The sequence below is a fragment of the Nerophis ophidion genome, linkage group LG17 (assembly GCF_033978795.1).
Source record: "Nerophis ophidion isolate RoL-2023_Sa linkage group LG17, RoL_Noph_v1.0, whole genome shotgun sequence".
In the NCBI taxonomy this organism is placed as follows: domain Eukaryota; kingdom Metazoa; phylum Chordata; class Actinopteri; order Syngnathiformes; family Syngnathidae; genus Nerophis; species Nerophis ophidion.
The window spans coordinates 38626242-38641241 of record NC_084627.1 but is presented as its reverse complement, the minus strand read 5'-3'; the positions used below and the strand labels follow the sequence as shown (position 1 = coordinate 38641241).

General features: G+C 44.1%; 1 protein-coding gene across 1 annotated transcript in view; it reads left to right on the top strand.

The window, feature by feature from the left end:
- si:ch211-196i2.1 (collagen alpha-1(I) chain) overlaps positions 1 to 15000 on the top strand; it is a 171189-nt gene that overhangs the window by 100454 nt on the left and 55735 nt on the right. The window contains exons 28-33 of the mRNA XM_061876913.1: positions 2158 to 2211; positions 2282 to 2335; positions 4446 to 4499; positions 6488 to 6541; positions 8019 to 8063; positions 13902 to 13946. Coding sequence (XP_061732897.1) covers positions 2158 to 2211; positions 2282 to 2335; positions 4446 to 4499; positions 6488 to 6541; positions 8019 to 8063; positions 13902 to 13946 — 306 coding nt within the window. The remainder of the gene's footprint in view (positions 1 to 2157; positions 2212 to 2281; positions 2336 to 4445; positions 4500 to 6487; positions 6542 to 8018; positions 8064 to 13901; positions 13947 to 15000) is intronic.

Below are 15000 nucleotides of genomic sequence, written 5' to 3'. Positions count from 1 at the left end.
CACAGTTTATCGTATACATGTTCCTGCTTTATTAACGATAACATATTTCTTTAAAACCTATTGCTAAAAAACATCTGAATGAAATTAACTATCCTTGTAAAACTTCATTTCAAAATGTATGGATGTTCCCATTCATCCAGGTTATTGAATTCTAATGGCATTCGATTGATCTTAACTGGAATGTTTGGTTTGTCTTAGAAGACGTTTCACTTCTCATTCAAGGAGGCTTTGTCAGTTCATGCTCATAGACTTTTATTGGTCAGACTGAGTCTGACCAATAATGCAGAACTGGGTGAACCACTTCAAAGGATCTTCAACCTCAGCCTGCAGCTGGGAAGAGTGCCCACCCTCTGGAAGACGTCATGCATCGTTCCAGTTCCCAAAAAGAACTGACCCAGTGAGCTGAACGACTACAGACCAGTGGCGCTCACCTCTCATCTAATGAAGACATTGGAGCGGCTATTTCTCAGGCTCCTCAGACCACAGGTGCAACATGCCCAGGACAGCCTGCAGTTTGCGTACCAGGAAGGCGTTGGTGTGGAGGATGCTATCCTTTACCTGCTGCGTCGAGCCCACTCACACCTGGATAAGGGAAATGGCACTGTGAGGATCCTGTTCCTGGACTTCTCGAGTGCCTTTAATACCATCCAGCCCCGCCTCCTTCAGGACAAGCTCTACAAAATGCAAGTGGACCCCTGCCTGGTTGCCTGGATTTCGAACTACCTCACCGACAGGCCACAGTACGTCAGACTGAAGGACATCACGTCTGACACTGTGATCAGCAGCACCGGAGCACCGCAGGGAACGGTGCTGGCCCCTCTTCTCTTCACCCTGTACACCGCTGACTTCTGCTACAACTCAGAGCTGTGTCACATCCAGAAGTACGCGGATGACACAGCCATCGTCGGGTGCATCAGGGACGGCAGAGAGGAGGAGTTTCGGAACCTAGTGAGGGACTTTGTTGTCTGGTGCCACACGAACGTCTTGCAGCTCAATCCGTCAAAGACCAAGGAGCTGGTCATTGATTTTGGGAGGTCGAGTCCACGGTCACAACCTATTGTGATCGAGGGAGTTGAGGTACAGACCGTGGACTCATTCAAGTACCTCGGGGTTTGGGTGGACAATAAGCTGGACTGGACTGTTAACACGGACCACCAGTACAAGAAAGGACAGAGCAGGCTGTACTTCCTCAGGAGACTGCACTCCTTCAACATTTGTAGAAAACTCCTGTGGATGTACTACCAGTCTGTGGTTGCCAGTGTTCTATTCTACATGGTAGTGTGCTGGGGGGGCAGTACATCTAAGAAGGACAGCTCCAACATTGAGAAACTGATCAGGCGGGCCGGTTCTACAATCAGAATGAAACTCGACTCACTGGTGACGGTGGCAGAGAAGAGGACTGTGGACAAACTAGTGAGCATCCTGGATGATGCCAGTCACCCTCTGCATAGCGTTATCAGTAGCCAGAGGAGCCTGTTCAGTGCTAGACTGCTTCATCCCAAGTGCAGGACTAATAGACTCAAAAACTCCTTTGTCCCACACGCCATTAGACTGTACAACTCCTCTCTGGGACGGGGGGTACTAGGATGACAGGGGATGCAAAACATTAACAGTGCAATACGTTTTCATAACATGGTCACTACTGCCTACTTTGTCTTGTTATATTCTTATTTTACTGTTATATTGTTATTCCCATTGTTTTTATTCTTTTTGTAATATTTCTCTATTTTGTTTCCTTTTAAACCCCCATTATTTACATTTTACTTTTTTCTTTAAATTGATCTCAACTCTGTACACTGCTGCTGGAATTTTAATTTTCCTGAAGGAACTCTCCTGAAGGAATCAATAAAGTACTATCTATCTATCTATCTATCTATCTATCTATCTATCTATCTATCTATCTATCTATCTATCTATCTATCAATATAAGTCTAAGACTAAAGATTCGACCAATGTAAGCCTATGAGAATGAACTGATGAAGCCTACTTGGATGAGAGACGAAACGTCTTCTAATACCAACCAAACAGTCCAGTTGCGATCAAATGAATGCCCTAAGAAAGTCAATTCAAAATGCCTTCACCCAACCAAAATGTAATTGTTGGAATCTACACAGAAGAGTATTACCAACATAATGATAGGGTGTATTTACTGTTAAGGGCCCACCAGGGCCATCGGGACCGCAGGGCATGCCTGGAGTGCCAGGAGAAAAGGTAAGTCTACAAACACGAAAGAGTGCTGCATGTGATCGTAGTGTCGTACTTAATTTGTGTGCTGTACCAGGGTTTTACAGGAAAGCCCGGCATGGAAGGATTACAGGGCCCGGTTGGCAAGTATGTAAGTGATTTTTTGTTGGCATTATTGACACGTCTAACTCCGAGCTCTTTGTATGGACTTTACATGTTTGTCTCCAGGAATGTTGATTCATTGGACACTTTAAATTATTTATTGGTGTGAATGTGGGAGGGAATAGTTGCTTTTTCTATTTGCTTTGATTTTCTGGTGACCAGTCCAATGTGTGTGCCATCTTTTGCCAAAAGTCAGCCAAGATTGGCTCCAGCTCACCTGTGACCCTGAGACAGATGGCTGGATAACTGGATTAACGGATAGATGAATTACTGAATCATCATCATATTTGATTTGTGTCCTGTTATCATATATACTCCGACACATTTGTGGCCATAATTAACAAAATGGGAGACTCAGAAGTAACTTTCACTGACTAAGAATCATTGACTATGACTTTCTGGTTTCTTTTTGTTGAAAATTAAAACCCAAATAATAATAAAAAAACGAAGTAGTCACTACAGACTTTGACTTAGTTCCCTTGTACTGAAGTGCATCTGCGCAACTTTTGTCGTCATCTTCCCAAAATCTTGCACTCTTCCGCCCTTCTTGATTACCTCTCGAGGAACTCTTAAGAAACTTTAGTCCTTTTTTCGGTTCGTACAGCCGAACATAACGCAAGTATAAGGCCTTTTTTCTTCAAGTAAGGCTAAACGGTGCAGGTACCCATCGAGAACAGACACTGCTTGACCACCACGCATATTCAATTAGCCGGACATGATGTCATTAAATCCAACTTTTGTCCTCGTCTTCCCAAAATCTTGCACTCTTCTTCCCTCCTTGATTACCTCTCAAGGAACTATGGAGAAACTTTAATAATTTTCGCAATTTGAACGGTTCGTATCCATCGAGAACAGACACTGCCTGACTCCCACGTATATTCAATTAGCCGGACGCAATGTCATTAAATCCGACTTTTGTCGTTGTCTTCCCAAAATCTTGCACTCTTCCGCCCTTCTCGATTACCTCTCGAGGAACTATGAAGAAACTAATAATTTTCGCAATTTGAACGGTTCGTACCCATCGAGAACAGACACTGCCTGACTCCCACGTATATTCAATTAGCCGTACGCAATGTCATTAAATCCCACTATTGTCGTTGTCTTCCCAAAATCTTGCACTCTTCCGCCCTTCTCGATTACCTCTCGAGGAACTTTGAAGAAACTTTAATCCTTTTCGCAATTTGAACGGTTTGTACAGCCGAAAATAACGCAAGCATAGGGGCATTTGTCTTCAAGTAAGGCAAAACGGTGCAAGTACCCATCGAGAACGGACACTGCTTGACCACCACGCATATTCAATTAGCCGATTATGATGTCATTAAATCCGACTTTTGTCATCGTCTTCCCAAAATCTACCACTCTTCCGCCCTTCTCGATTACCTCTCGAGGAACTATGAAGAAACTAATAATTTTCGCAATTTGAACGGTTCGTACCCATCGAGAAAAGACACTGCCTGACTCCCACGTATATTCAATTAGCCGGACGCAATGTCATTAAATCCGACTTTTGTTCAATTAGCAGATTGTGATGTCATTAAATCCGAGGAACTATGAAGAAACTTTAATAATTTTCGCAATTTGAACGGTTCGTACAGTTGAACATAATGCAAGCATAAGGGCATTTTTCTTATATAAGGCTAAACTGTGCAAGTACCCATCGAGAACAGACACTGCTTGACCACCACGCGTATTCAATTGGCCGGACGCGATATCATTAAATCCGACTTTTGTCGTCGTCTTCCCAAAATCTTGCACTCTTCCGCCATTCTCAATTACCTCTCGAGGAACTCTGAAGAAACTTGAATCCTTTTCGCAATTTGAACGGTTCGTAGAGCCGAACATAACGCAAGAATAAGAGCATTTTTCTTCAAGTACCCCTCCGAGAACAGACACTGTTTGACCACCACGCATATTGAATGAGGCGGACATTATGTCATTAAAATCCAAGCAATTAAAAGCTGTAACGTTATATTGCTTGTATCGTATACCGGCTAAATTGCGCAACCGTAGTGGATGGATGGATATATGTTCGACCTGAATTTTGGGTATGTAATGGTTAATATTGACATTCTTTTGTATGTTGTGGCTTCAACCATCAGGGTACAACAGGCAACGACGGCATGCGTGGGCAACCAGGTCCTATCGGAGAGAGGGTAAACAATTTTTTCTCTCTACCATGTTTAAACATGATTTATTTTTCTTATCTTCAAATTTTAACAAAGTTTACCTATGAAGAGTCCATTTTGATTATGGTTGGGAAGGAGTTCCTAAATGTTATACTGTACATCTACAGCCTTTGTGTGTGATTGAGTAAAATAAGTATTTGATCTGTGACTAGCCAGCAAGTTTTCTGAACACCACAGATTGGTTTTGTGCCTATGAAGCACATCAGTTTGTCCTAGCTAGAAGCTTGATGATAACGGAACCACAGAAATTCAAGATAACATTCAATTGCCCTCAATCTTGAGCTCCATTTGAGATATCATCTTGTGGGGTAGGCTCAGGATAAGTTAAAAAATAATGAGTAATCACCCCAGAATTATGCTGAAGGAGCTTTATTATAAACTCATTGGACTTGGGACCCCAGTGATAATAATGGATTGAGTCCTTTCAGTACCCGCAAGGGTGCATTGAAGGCTTGGGACAATGAGGTGGTCATTTGAAGTAAAATATAGCTATTTATCATTTGGCACAGAAAATGTTACAGTAAACCCTATATCTGACCAAAACATAACTCTAAAAACATAACCCTATTTCTGACCAAAACTTACTCGCATAGCTTATAGCTAGAGATGGACTTAACTTTGTATGAGAAAGAAGAAAGTAAGTGTCAAGGACAGTGCTGAGAAGAAGGGGATGATATTCAAGTCCGAGTCCATGTTCCTCGCCCAGAAAAGGGTGGAGTGCCATCTCCGGGTTGGGGAGGAGATCTTTCCCCAAGTGGAGGAGTTCAAGTACCTCAGAGTCTTGTTCACGAGTGACAGAAGAGTGGATCATGAGATCGACAGGCGGATCGGTGCGGCGTCTTCAGTAATGCGGACGCTGTATCGATCCGTTGTGGTGAAGAAGGAGCTGAGCCGGAAGGCAAAACTCTCAATTTACTGGTCGATTTACGTTCCCATCCTCACCTATGGTCATGAGCTTTGGGTTATGACCGAAAGGACAAGATCACAGGTACAAGCGGCCGAAATGAGTTTCCTCCCCCGGGTGGCGGGGCTCTCCCTAAGAGATAGGGTGAGAAGCTTTGCCATCCGGTGGGAGCTCAAAGTAAAGCCGCTGCTCCTCCACATCGAGAGGAGCCAAATGAGGTGGTTCGGGCATCTGATTAGGATGCTACCCGAACGCCTCCCTAGGGAGGTGATTAGGGCACATTCATCCAGTAGGAGGCCACGGGGAAGACTATGTCTCCCGGCTGGCCTGGGAACGCCTCGGATATCCCCCGGGAAGAGCTGGACGAAGTGGCTGGGGAGAGGAAAGTCTGGACTTCCTTGCTTAGGCTGCTGCCCCTGTGACCCAACCTCGGATAAGCAGAAGAAAATGGATGGATTGATGGATAAAAAAAAAAAAAAATGACCGAGCATGTAGCTAGTTAACTTGGTGAATCCATTGGTGTTAAGCACTACTAGTATGCACAATATTGAAGCAGAATGAGTCAATAACACCAACATTGGATGTTAAAATAGTATCCAAACATTTATCCACGAAAATATGGAGAAGCTGCTGATGGTTTGTTTGACAGAGAGGAATCTGGAATGACATACAGTAGAAGGTCACTCTCCAAGGTATATGCTGTACATTATTTATACAATACTTCATAAAACGAGTGTAGTTGTTCGTACGCCATTCTATTGTAATGTTTTCATACAAATATTCCTATTTAAAAGTGTATTTTCCTTGTTGAAATTGAACAGTTGGCCCAGCCTGCCATGAATTGATTAACGTGGACCCCGACTTAAACAAGTTGAAAAACATATTCGGGTGTTACCATTTAGTGGTCACATGTACTGAAAGAAGTTTCTACTCTTGTAAGTCAAAGTGTTTTTATGTCACTGTAAATACGAATGCATCCAAGTACAGAAATGCCATAATGTAATGTAAAAATGACTGTCATGTACAATATAGTCTGTTTTTTCTTCACTAGGGAGAGACAGGTTTGCGAGGTTTTCTGGGTCCCGTTGGAAAGCCAGGACTACCGGTAAGTCCACAGTTGCCTCTGTCAATGAGTTTAGTTAGGCTTTTTTGGGGGTTTTGTGAGTCAGGTTATGGAAATGTAACCACAATTCTTGAGACTTTTCACTGGTTCCCAGTTCATTTTAAATCTTGCTATTTGCTTTTAAAGCTTTGCATGGACTGGCACCTCATTATACCTCGGACCTCATCCAAATTTACACTCCTATGCGTGCTCTGAGCCAGCTATAGCTCGTGGTGCCCAAGACGAGACTTAAAACCAGGGAAGACAGGGCTCTGTGGTCGGCTCTAAGCTTTGAAACACTCTGCCGCAAATCGAACTGCTCCCACAATGCAGTGTTTTAAGTCTCGTCTTAAGACCCACTTTTATTCTCTGGCTTTTAACACTACGTGAGTTGTATGGTCCTCTGTGTTTTTAAATTTTTATTTGTATTTAATGTTTTAATTGGTTTTGATCATGTTTTGTTTAGTTATGTTCTGTTAGTTCTGGAAACCATTAGTTCCTGTTTTTGTGCACCCTTGTTTGTTTAAGTTTCCATGACGACTCATTAGTTTCACCTGCCTCGTGTTCGGATCACGCACCTGCGCTAATCAGAGACTATCATTTAAGCCTGTTTTGCCAGTTAGTCGTGCTGGCAACATTATGTCATGACGGGTGGGTCACAGCTTGCTGCGGGTTTTGTTCTCCCGGGAAGAAAACGGACTATTCCGGACGAGGCGTGAAGGTGGGGACATTCTGTCATAAAGGGGGGGGGCGCAGTTTGCTGCGGGGTTTGTTCTCCCAGGATGCAAACGGACGATTCCGGACCAGGCGTGAAGGTGGGAACCTATTTAATTATTCACTATCGGATATGTACAAACAAAAAGGCGCACAAGGCGAAGGCAAAACTTAGGGCAGGATACAAAAACTAACACTTAGGCAGAAACTATGGACATGAAACAAAAACTCGCTAACTGTAGCATGAATAAACAAAACTTACTTGGCATGGCATGAAGCCAACAATCGCATGAAAACAAGCATGAACGTGTGGCATGAAACGAGCATGAAACAATCAATACAGAGCAGCATGAACTAAGCATAAAAGGACTAACTGGCAAATCAGGCTTAAATAATCGTTTCTGATTAGAGCAGGTGCGTGATCCAAACACATTAGGCAGGTGAAACTAATGAGTCGTCATGGAAACTAAAACAAACAAGGGTGCACAAAAACGGGAACTAACGGAGTCCAAAACATAACATAACAAAACATGATCTTGGACAACGGATTTTGCTGCAGTTTTCCCCCAAAAATCTGCTGCAAACTCAGGCATTTTAGACCGCAATAATCGCAATAAAACAGCTTTCAAAATCCTGGAGTGACTAGCCAAACATGTCAGACCTTTGAAGTGAAGTGGAGTTAAAAGACTTTTGAGTAAATAAAGAGAGTCATAGTCATGAAAGAAACATGTCTGCCATTGTTTGTGTTTTGTTCTTTTGTTCTTAGGGTCCGCCAGGACACCCCGGGGAGAAAGGAAGACAGGGATCGCAGGCAAGAAAACATTTCATTCCTAATCAAAGGCTTTGATTTAGTTTTGTGGCTTTAATTTTCGAAAATGTTGGATTAAATCAGACCTGGGCAAATGCAGCCCGTTGGGTTTTTGACATTCCCCAAATAATTTTTTTAGATCTTTAAGATGGAAAGTGTAGCTGCCATTGTGATGTGAAGTCATGTTTTCTATTGACCGTAAGTCTTAAACTATACAAAGTATTTCAATGGTTGGAATCTGCGCTCATGGATAATATACCAGTTACTATGGTCACCTAATTAGTTACTATGGTAATGTGAGTCACAGCAACTCAAGACGAGGCACCAAGTAGATAGATAGATAGATAGATAGTACTTTATTTATTCCGTCAGGAGAGTTCCTTCAGGAAAATTACAATTTTCAGCACAATCCCATTCAAGATCAGACAAACATTACAGGGAGACAGAACAGGATCGCTGACGGGTCTGCCGGCTTCCAGCGCCCCTTTCAAAAAAGATGACATACAGGTAAACAAGGGGGGGGGGGGAGAAAAAAATAGAAGATTAAAATAAAATTAAAAAATCGGTCTTAGCCTAGGCCCTGGAGTGGGGGTGCAGACTGAAGCCAAGGGGAAAAAAAAAAAAAACTCATAGCCATAGTACACATCCCTCTTCCATGTGTGTAAGAGGGAAACATCAAACATCAAAGAACACAGAGGACATTAAAGACATTAAAGCAGCAGATACAACCAGACACTTCTACATACAGCTATGAATAAAAAGTAAAATAAACATATCCACTGTGGTGGCCTCTGCGGTGTTTCACGCCATCGTCTGCTGGGGTGGAGGGAGCATGGCCAGAGACAGAAGCAGACCCAACAAAGCAACCAAGAAAGCCGACTCCACTCTCGGCCAGTGTCCAGTCCGCATGGATGAGCGAGGATACGTCCAAGGTGACTGAGGTGTCCGACACCTGCTCACCCAGTCAAGACACCGCGAAGCCTCTCCGTCCCAGCGCTCAGTGCTAGCTCCACAGTCCTGTCCCCTCATCCGCATCTCCTCCAGTACATCCAAACAGACTCTGGTGTAGCAGAGACCCTGCAGCTGGTCTCCATGGCCAAAAGGCTCCCGGGAGGCAGATCCAGAAGTCCACAAAAAAAGCACCACAGAGGTCACGAAAGTGCCACCCCTTGTCACACAGTCCCAAAGGGTCCCGGACCAAAATGCAAAAAAATATAATACCACATGAAAACAAGAGGGAAACACAAAAGGATGACACAAGAGCACAGAGCTCCTGCCTACAGCAGCCACTACAGCAGCGCCATCTTGGGAAGTAGTGTGGGTTGGAAGCGTTTTCACAGACGGGGAAGGAAATTTTCACAACAAAGTTGTAAACCTTAGTGATGTATCAGATATATCAGACTGTAGTTGGGTCTATTTTGTACCCTTTGCGTTCATATTTCACTGTTTGTTGTCATGTCCTCGTGATCATCTTTAGTTTGGCTATGTTCTGTTTGGTTTTTGCATTTTATCAGTTCCTGTGTTTTCACTCCTTGCTTTGTTTCCATGAAAACCCATTAGTTTTCACCTGTCCTCATGTCACGCACCTGATTCATTCGGACTCATGCCCCTGTTGTCAATCACCACATCACTATTTAAGCCTGCAGTTGCCAAGCAGTCAGGCTGGTGACATGCTGATGATCCATGCTCCTCTTTTTCATGCTCTTTTCTCGTTCCAAGTAAGTTTTCTTTATTCATGCCATAGTTTACAAGTTTTGTTTTATGTCCATAGTTCTGCCTTTGTGCGAGTTTTTTTTACACCCATTGTTTTTGTACTACTTTTGAGTGTTAAAATTAAAAGATGCCATTACCTTCACGCCATGTCCGATCCAGTCACTTCGCACCTCGGGAAAACAATCCACACCATTGTCCTAGTCTTGACAGATGTCGCCAGCCTGCCTGCCTGGCAACTGCAGGCTTAAATAGTGATGTGGTGATTGACAACAGGTGCATGAGTCCAAATGAATTAGGTGCGTGACATGAGGATGGGTGAAAACTAATGGGTTGTCATGGAAATAACGCAGGGAGTGAAAAAACAGGAACTGAAAAAAAACAAAAAACAAACAGAACATAGCCAAACTAAATACGATCACAAAGACATGACATTTGTTGCATTTTTGTTGCGTTTCACTTGATTGTAAAATATGTCGATCGATAGGGGCTGTGCCGTTAATATTTTGTCAATATTCAGTGTTTTATCCTTTATGGAAAAATTTTAAATTCCATTATGATTTTTTAAGGCGGTCGGTCATAACTTTTTTAGCATTCAATCAGACATCATTGTGAGGTTTTTGGTGTTCATAAAAAGAGATATACCAGCCCCCCAGACACATTTTTTTTCTCTAAATGTGGCCCCCCGAGTAAAAATAATTGCCCACGGCTGAATTAAATCCTTTATATTTACATAATGTTTATGGTCCGTCCATTTCTATCTTCATTAGGGTTAACTTGGGGCTATCCCAGCTGACTTTATTTGAGAGGCGGTGGGCACTGTTGACTTGATGCCAGCCAATCGCAGGGCACAAATTCATATGCACAAACAAATAGGAATAAGAAAAAAATATCAATGTAAGGCACCGTTGCTTTTTTTGTGATAGAGTGATAGGAGCCCATACTTGTTGATCACAAAAACATTCATGAAGTTTGGTACCTTTATGAATTTATTGTGGATCTACTGAAAATGTGACCCAATCTGCTGGGTCAAAAGTATACATACAGCAATGTTAATATTTGGTTACATGTCCCTTGGCAAGTTTCACTTCAATAAGGTGCTTTTGGTAGCCATCCACAAGCTTCTGGTTGAATTTTTGACCACTCCTCTTGACAAAATTAGTGCAGTTCAGCTACATTTGTTGTTTTTCTCACATTGACTTGTTTCTTCAGCGTTGTCCATACGTTTAAGTCGGGACTTTTGGAATTGAAATGTATACCATTTCCTTGTTGCAACTGAAAAAGGAGGAAGCAAAATTTGTCAAAATAATATTCAGTAATTCAATAATACAATAATACAAGTCAATCAATCAATCAATCAAGGATTATTTATGTAGCCCTAAATGTCTCAAAGGGCTGCACAAACCACCACACAACCACTACGACATCCTCGGTAGAGCCCACATAAGGGCAAGGAAAACTCACACCCTGTGGGACGTCGGTGACAATGATGACTATGAGAAACCTTGGAGAGGACCGCATATGTGGGCACCCCCCCCCCCCCCTCCCCCCATCTAGGGGAACCGAAAGCAATGGATGTTTAGCGGGTCTAACATGATGCTGTGAAAGTTCAATCCATATTGGATCCAACACAGCCGCGAGAGTCCAGTCCAAAGCAGATCCAACACAGCAGTGAGAGTCCCGTCCACAGTGGAGCCAACAGGAAACAATCCCAAACTGAGGCGGATCAGCACCGCAGAGATGTCCCCAGTCAATACACAGGCGAGCCGTCCATCCTGGGTCCCGACTCTGGACGAGCGGTCCATCCTGGGTCCCGACTCTGGACAGCCAGTACTTCATCCTTGGTCATCGGACCGGACCCCCTCACAAGGGAGAGTGGGACAGAGGAGAAAAAGAAAAGAAACGACAGATCAACTGGTCTAAAAATGGGGTCTATTTAGAGGCTAGAGTATACAAATGAGTTTTAAGGTGAGACTTAAATGCTTATACTGAGGTGGCATCTCGAACTATTATGGGGAGGGCATTCCAGAGTACTGGAGCCCAAACGGAAAACGTTCTATAGCCCGCAGACTTTTTTTGGGCTTTAGGAATCACTAAAAAGCCGGAGTCCTTTGAACGCAGATTTCTTGCCGGGACATACTGTACAATACAATAGGCAAGATAGGCTGGAGATAGACGGTGTAGTATTTTATATGTACGTAGTAAAACCTTAAAGTCACATCTTAAGTGCACAGGAAGCCAGTGCAGGTGAGCCAGTATAGGTGTAATATGAGTGTTTCACAAAGCCTGCATGTGTAGGTCTTTAACTTTTTCTCGTGTTTTATGCCGCATGCGGTGTCTGCCACCATCGAGGATGTATGCATTGATTGACTCTTCCCCCTACTTGTTGCTGTTGGAGCAGTGGGGAGTTCCTGGAATGGCCACATCTGTGGCAGACGATAAAGAGGATGACATGAGCGAGATAGGCACTCATTTGGCAGGCGTGGAGGAAGAGCAGAAGGTGGCGTCTGCGGCAGACCCACTGGAGGCGGAGCTGGAGGTGGGGTCTGCAGCGGACACACTGTAGGTGAAGCTAGAGGTGGTGCCTGCAGCGGACCCACTGGAGGCAAAGCTGGAGGTGCTATCTGCGGCGGACCCACTAAGACGTATCTGGAGGTGGCGTCTACTGCAGACCCACTGGAGGCGAAGCTGACGGTGACCCTCGCTGGTGAAGAGGTGGAAGAAGCTGTGCATCCCCAGTTGCATAGTTGCCAGAGTAGCCCTCACTTATCCACTACCCACCAGGAAATGAAATAGAGACCTTCTCCCTGCCAGGAGGAAAGAACCGTTTATCGGGCGTTTCAACTGGAGGCACTGGAGCAAGAACCAGCAATAGGCGAAGGGTTGCTTGGAGGAGGGTTGTTGCTCCCTTCCGTTCAGGTTCCCCATAGAGTTCTCATGGAACAGGAACGGGTGGCTGCCGCACAGTCGGAACAGGAACAGGAACGGGAGGCTTCCAAACAGCCGGAGCAGGAATAGTTGGCTGCATGGAATACAAAACACGTGGCGTCAGAGCCTTGATTTTCCGAGGTACAAGAAAGGGTGATGCCAAAGCCTTGATTTAATGAGGTACAGGAACAGCTGGTGCCAAAGTCTTGATTTGGCAAAAAATACTGGAACAGGTTGCACTAAAACTTTGATTTGGTGAGGAGCAGGAACCGGAGGAAGCTGGGTTCTTGAAGCCAGGGTGTCTTAACAGACAGAGCTTGGGTTTTGGGAAGCTGGGGTGCTGGAACAGGCTGAGCTTGATCTTTAGGAAGCTGCAATGTAGGTGTAGGTGATTTAGTCAATATGTGGGCACTTGGATAAGGCTGGCTGGCTGCTTTAGCCAGAGGAAGAGAGTCCATACAGGCAGTTTCGTTTTGTGGATGCGCGGCCACAGTCGCTTGTGCCTCTGTGCTCTAGAGCGCGCTCAAGGAGCCGGTGACGTGGTGTCAGCAGCCGTCACCTGGGCTGCAATGGCTAGTAGCCAAGGTCATGAAATGTTTGGCGAAGTAAGTAATAGGATTATTGTACTCAACTTCTGGTTGAGTGAAAAACTGCTGCACATTGCCCTGGATTGGTGGAGGAACAAGTGGAGACTGTGCATCTGGGTGGTATGAAGCCGCAAGGCCCGGCGCCCACCTCTATCACTGGGCCAAACAGTCTATCCAAACCAGATGGCCATCTGGTTCTCCAATTCCCCCGGTGAGTAGCGCCGAGACTCAGCCTCCATGGGCTCCGAAAGGCTCCTCTAATACTCCTTCAACTTTGTCTCACTGTACCTCTCTGCGATGTCACATTTGAGCGTCGTTGCGATAATTGTGATCCAAAGTTTTGGAGAAAGTGTGCAGGTGAAGCTATATTTACTAAAAAAGAAACAAAAACTAGTGCAGCTGGGGGTGCACCAAAACCCCCAAAACTAGTGCAACAAAGGAAGCAGTGAAAGCTAAGTATAAGGAGAAGCACTGAGACTAACTCAACTCATAAACATAGAAAAAACAATACACAAAGTCCGACCTGTCCAGGCTTTAAAGCACTCAAAGATAAATGGCCTATTCATGTTTTTATTTACTCATTATTGCCTTGTTTTGTTTTTGTATTTTTCTCTAGGGTAGACCTGGGGATGACGGACTCAAAGGGATCCAGGGGGCACCGGTAAGTCAGAGGTCCAAGTGTTTCCCACAGAAGGCCTATCGAGTTGTGGGGGTGGGGCAAGGCAGTATCAAGATGTTATACCTAAATTTCAAGACACATTTGTGTTATTAGTATCAACAATATAACCTTTCAGTGGCCTAGTGGTTAGAGTTTCCGCCCTGAGATTGTTAGGTTGTGAGTTCAAACCCCGGCCGAGTCATACCAAAGACCAAAAAAATGGGTCCCATTACCTCCCTGCTTGGCACTCAGCATCAAGGGTTGGAATGGGAGGTTAAATAACCAAAAATGATAACATTTCACCATACCTAGTGTGTGTGTGGCAATCATTGGTACTTTAACACATATTTTTATTGTTACATTATATTACCTGTAATTGTTGCTATTTATTATTACTACAATATAAGAGAGACTAAACTTTGTAGACCCAAGATATATAGTTCTGCCTGTAACCATGACTGTAGAGGTTGCCCTCTAGTGGGTTCTGTTGACCCTCACACACTGCCAGGAAAGCCCGGAATTCAGGGTATAACACTGTTTTATTTTCATTCAATTGTGCAAGCCTTTTGCTTTCCAGCAATGCCCCCCTCTACCTCAAGGAACTGCTCACCCCCAAATCCTCCACACGACACCTCTGCTCCATACAGGCTAACCTCCTCTAACCTCCACAGACAAAACTTCGAACAATGGGGGACCGGGCTTTCTGCTCCGCTGCTCCCAGTCTGTGGAACGCACTCCCTGACCACCTGAGGGCACCTCAGACAGTGGATGCTTTTAAAAAAAGGCTTAAAAACCCATCTTTTTAAAAAAGCCTTTCTATAGACAGGCATGCTGGTTGTAGCTTTTGGGCTGTTTCTAGTTTTATATTTTATTTATTTTTATTATTACTATTTTTTTACACTGTGGCACTTTGAGGTTGTTTGCTCAACGTAAAGTGCTTTTTACAAATAAAATATATAATGTATTTTCTTCCTGCGGTCGCACAGCAGCACCTCCAACTCTGTGTCTTCGTCCGGCTGCTGCTAATAAAGGCGACAGGTGATTAGATAACAAGGCC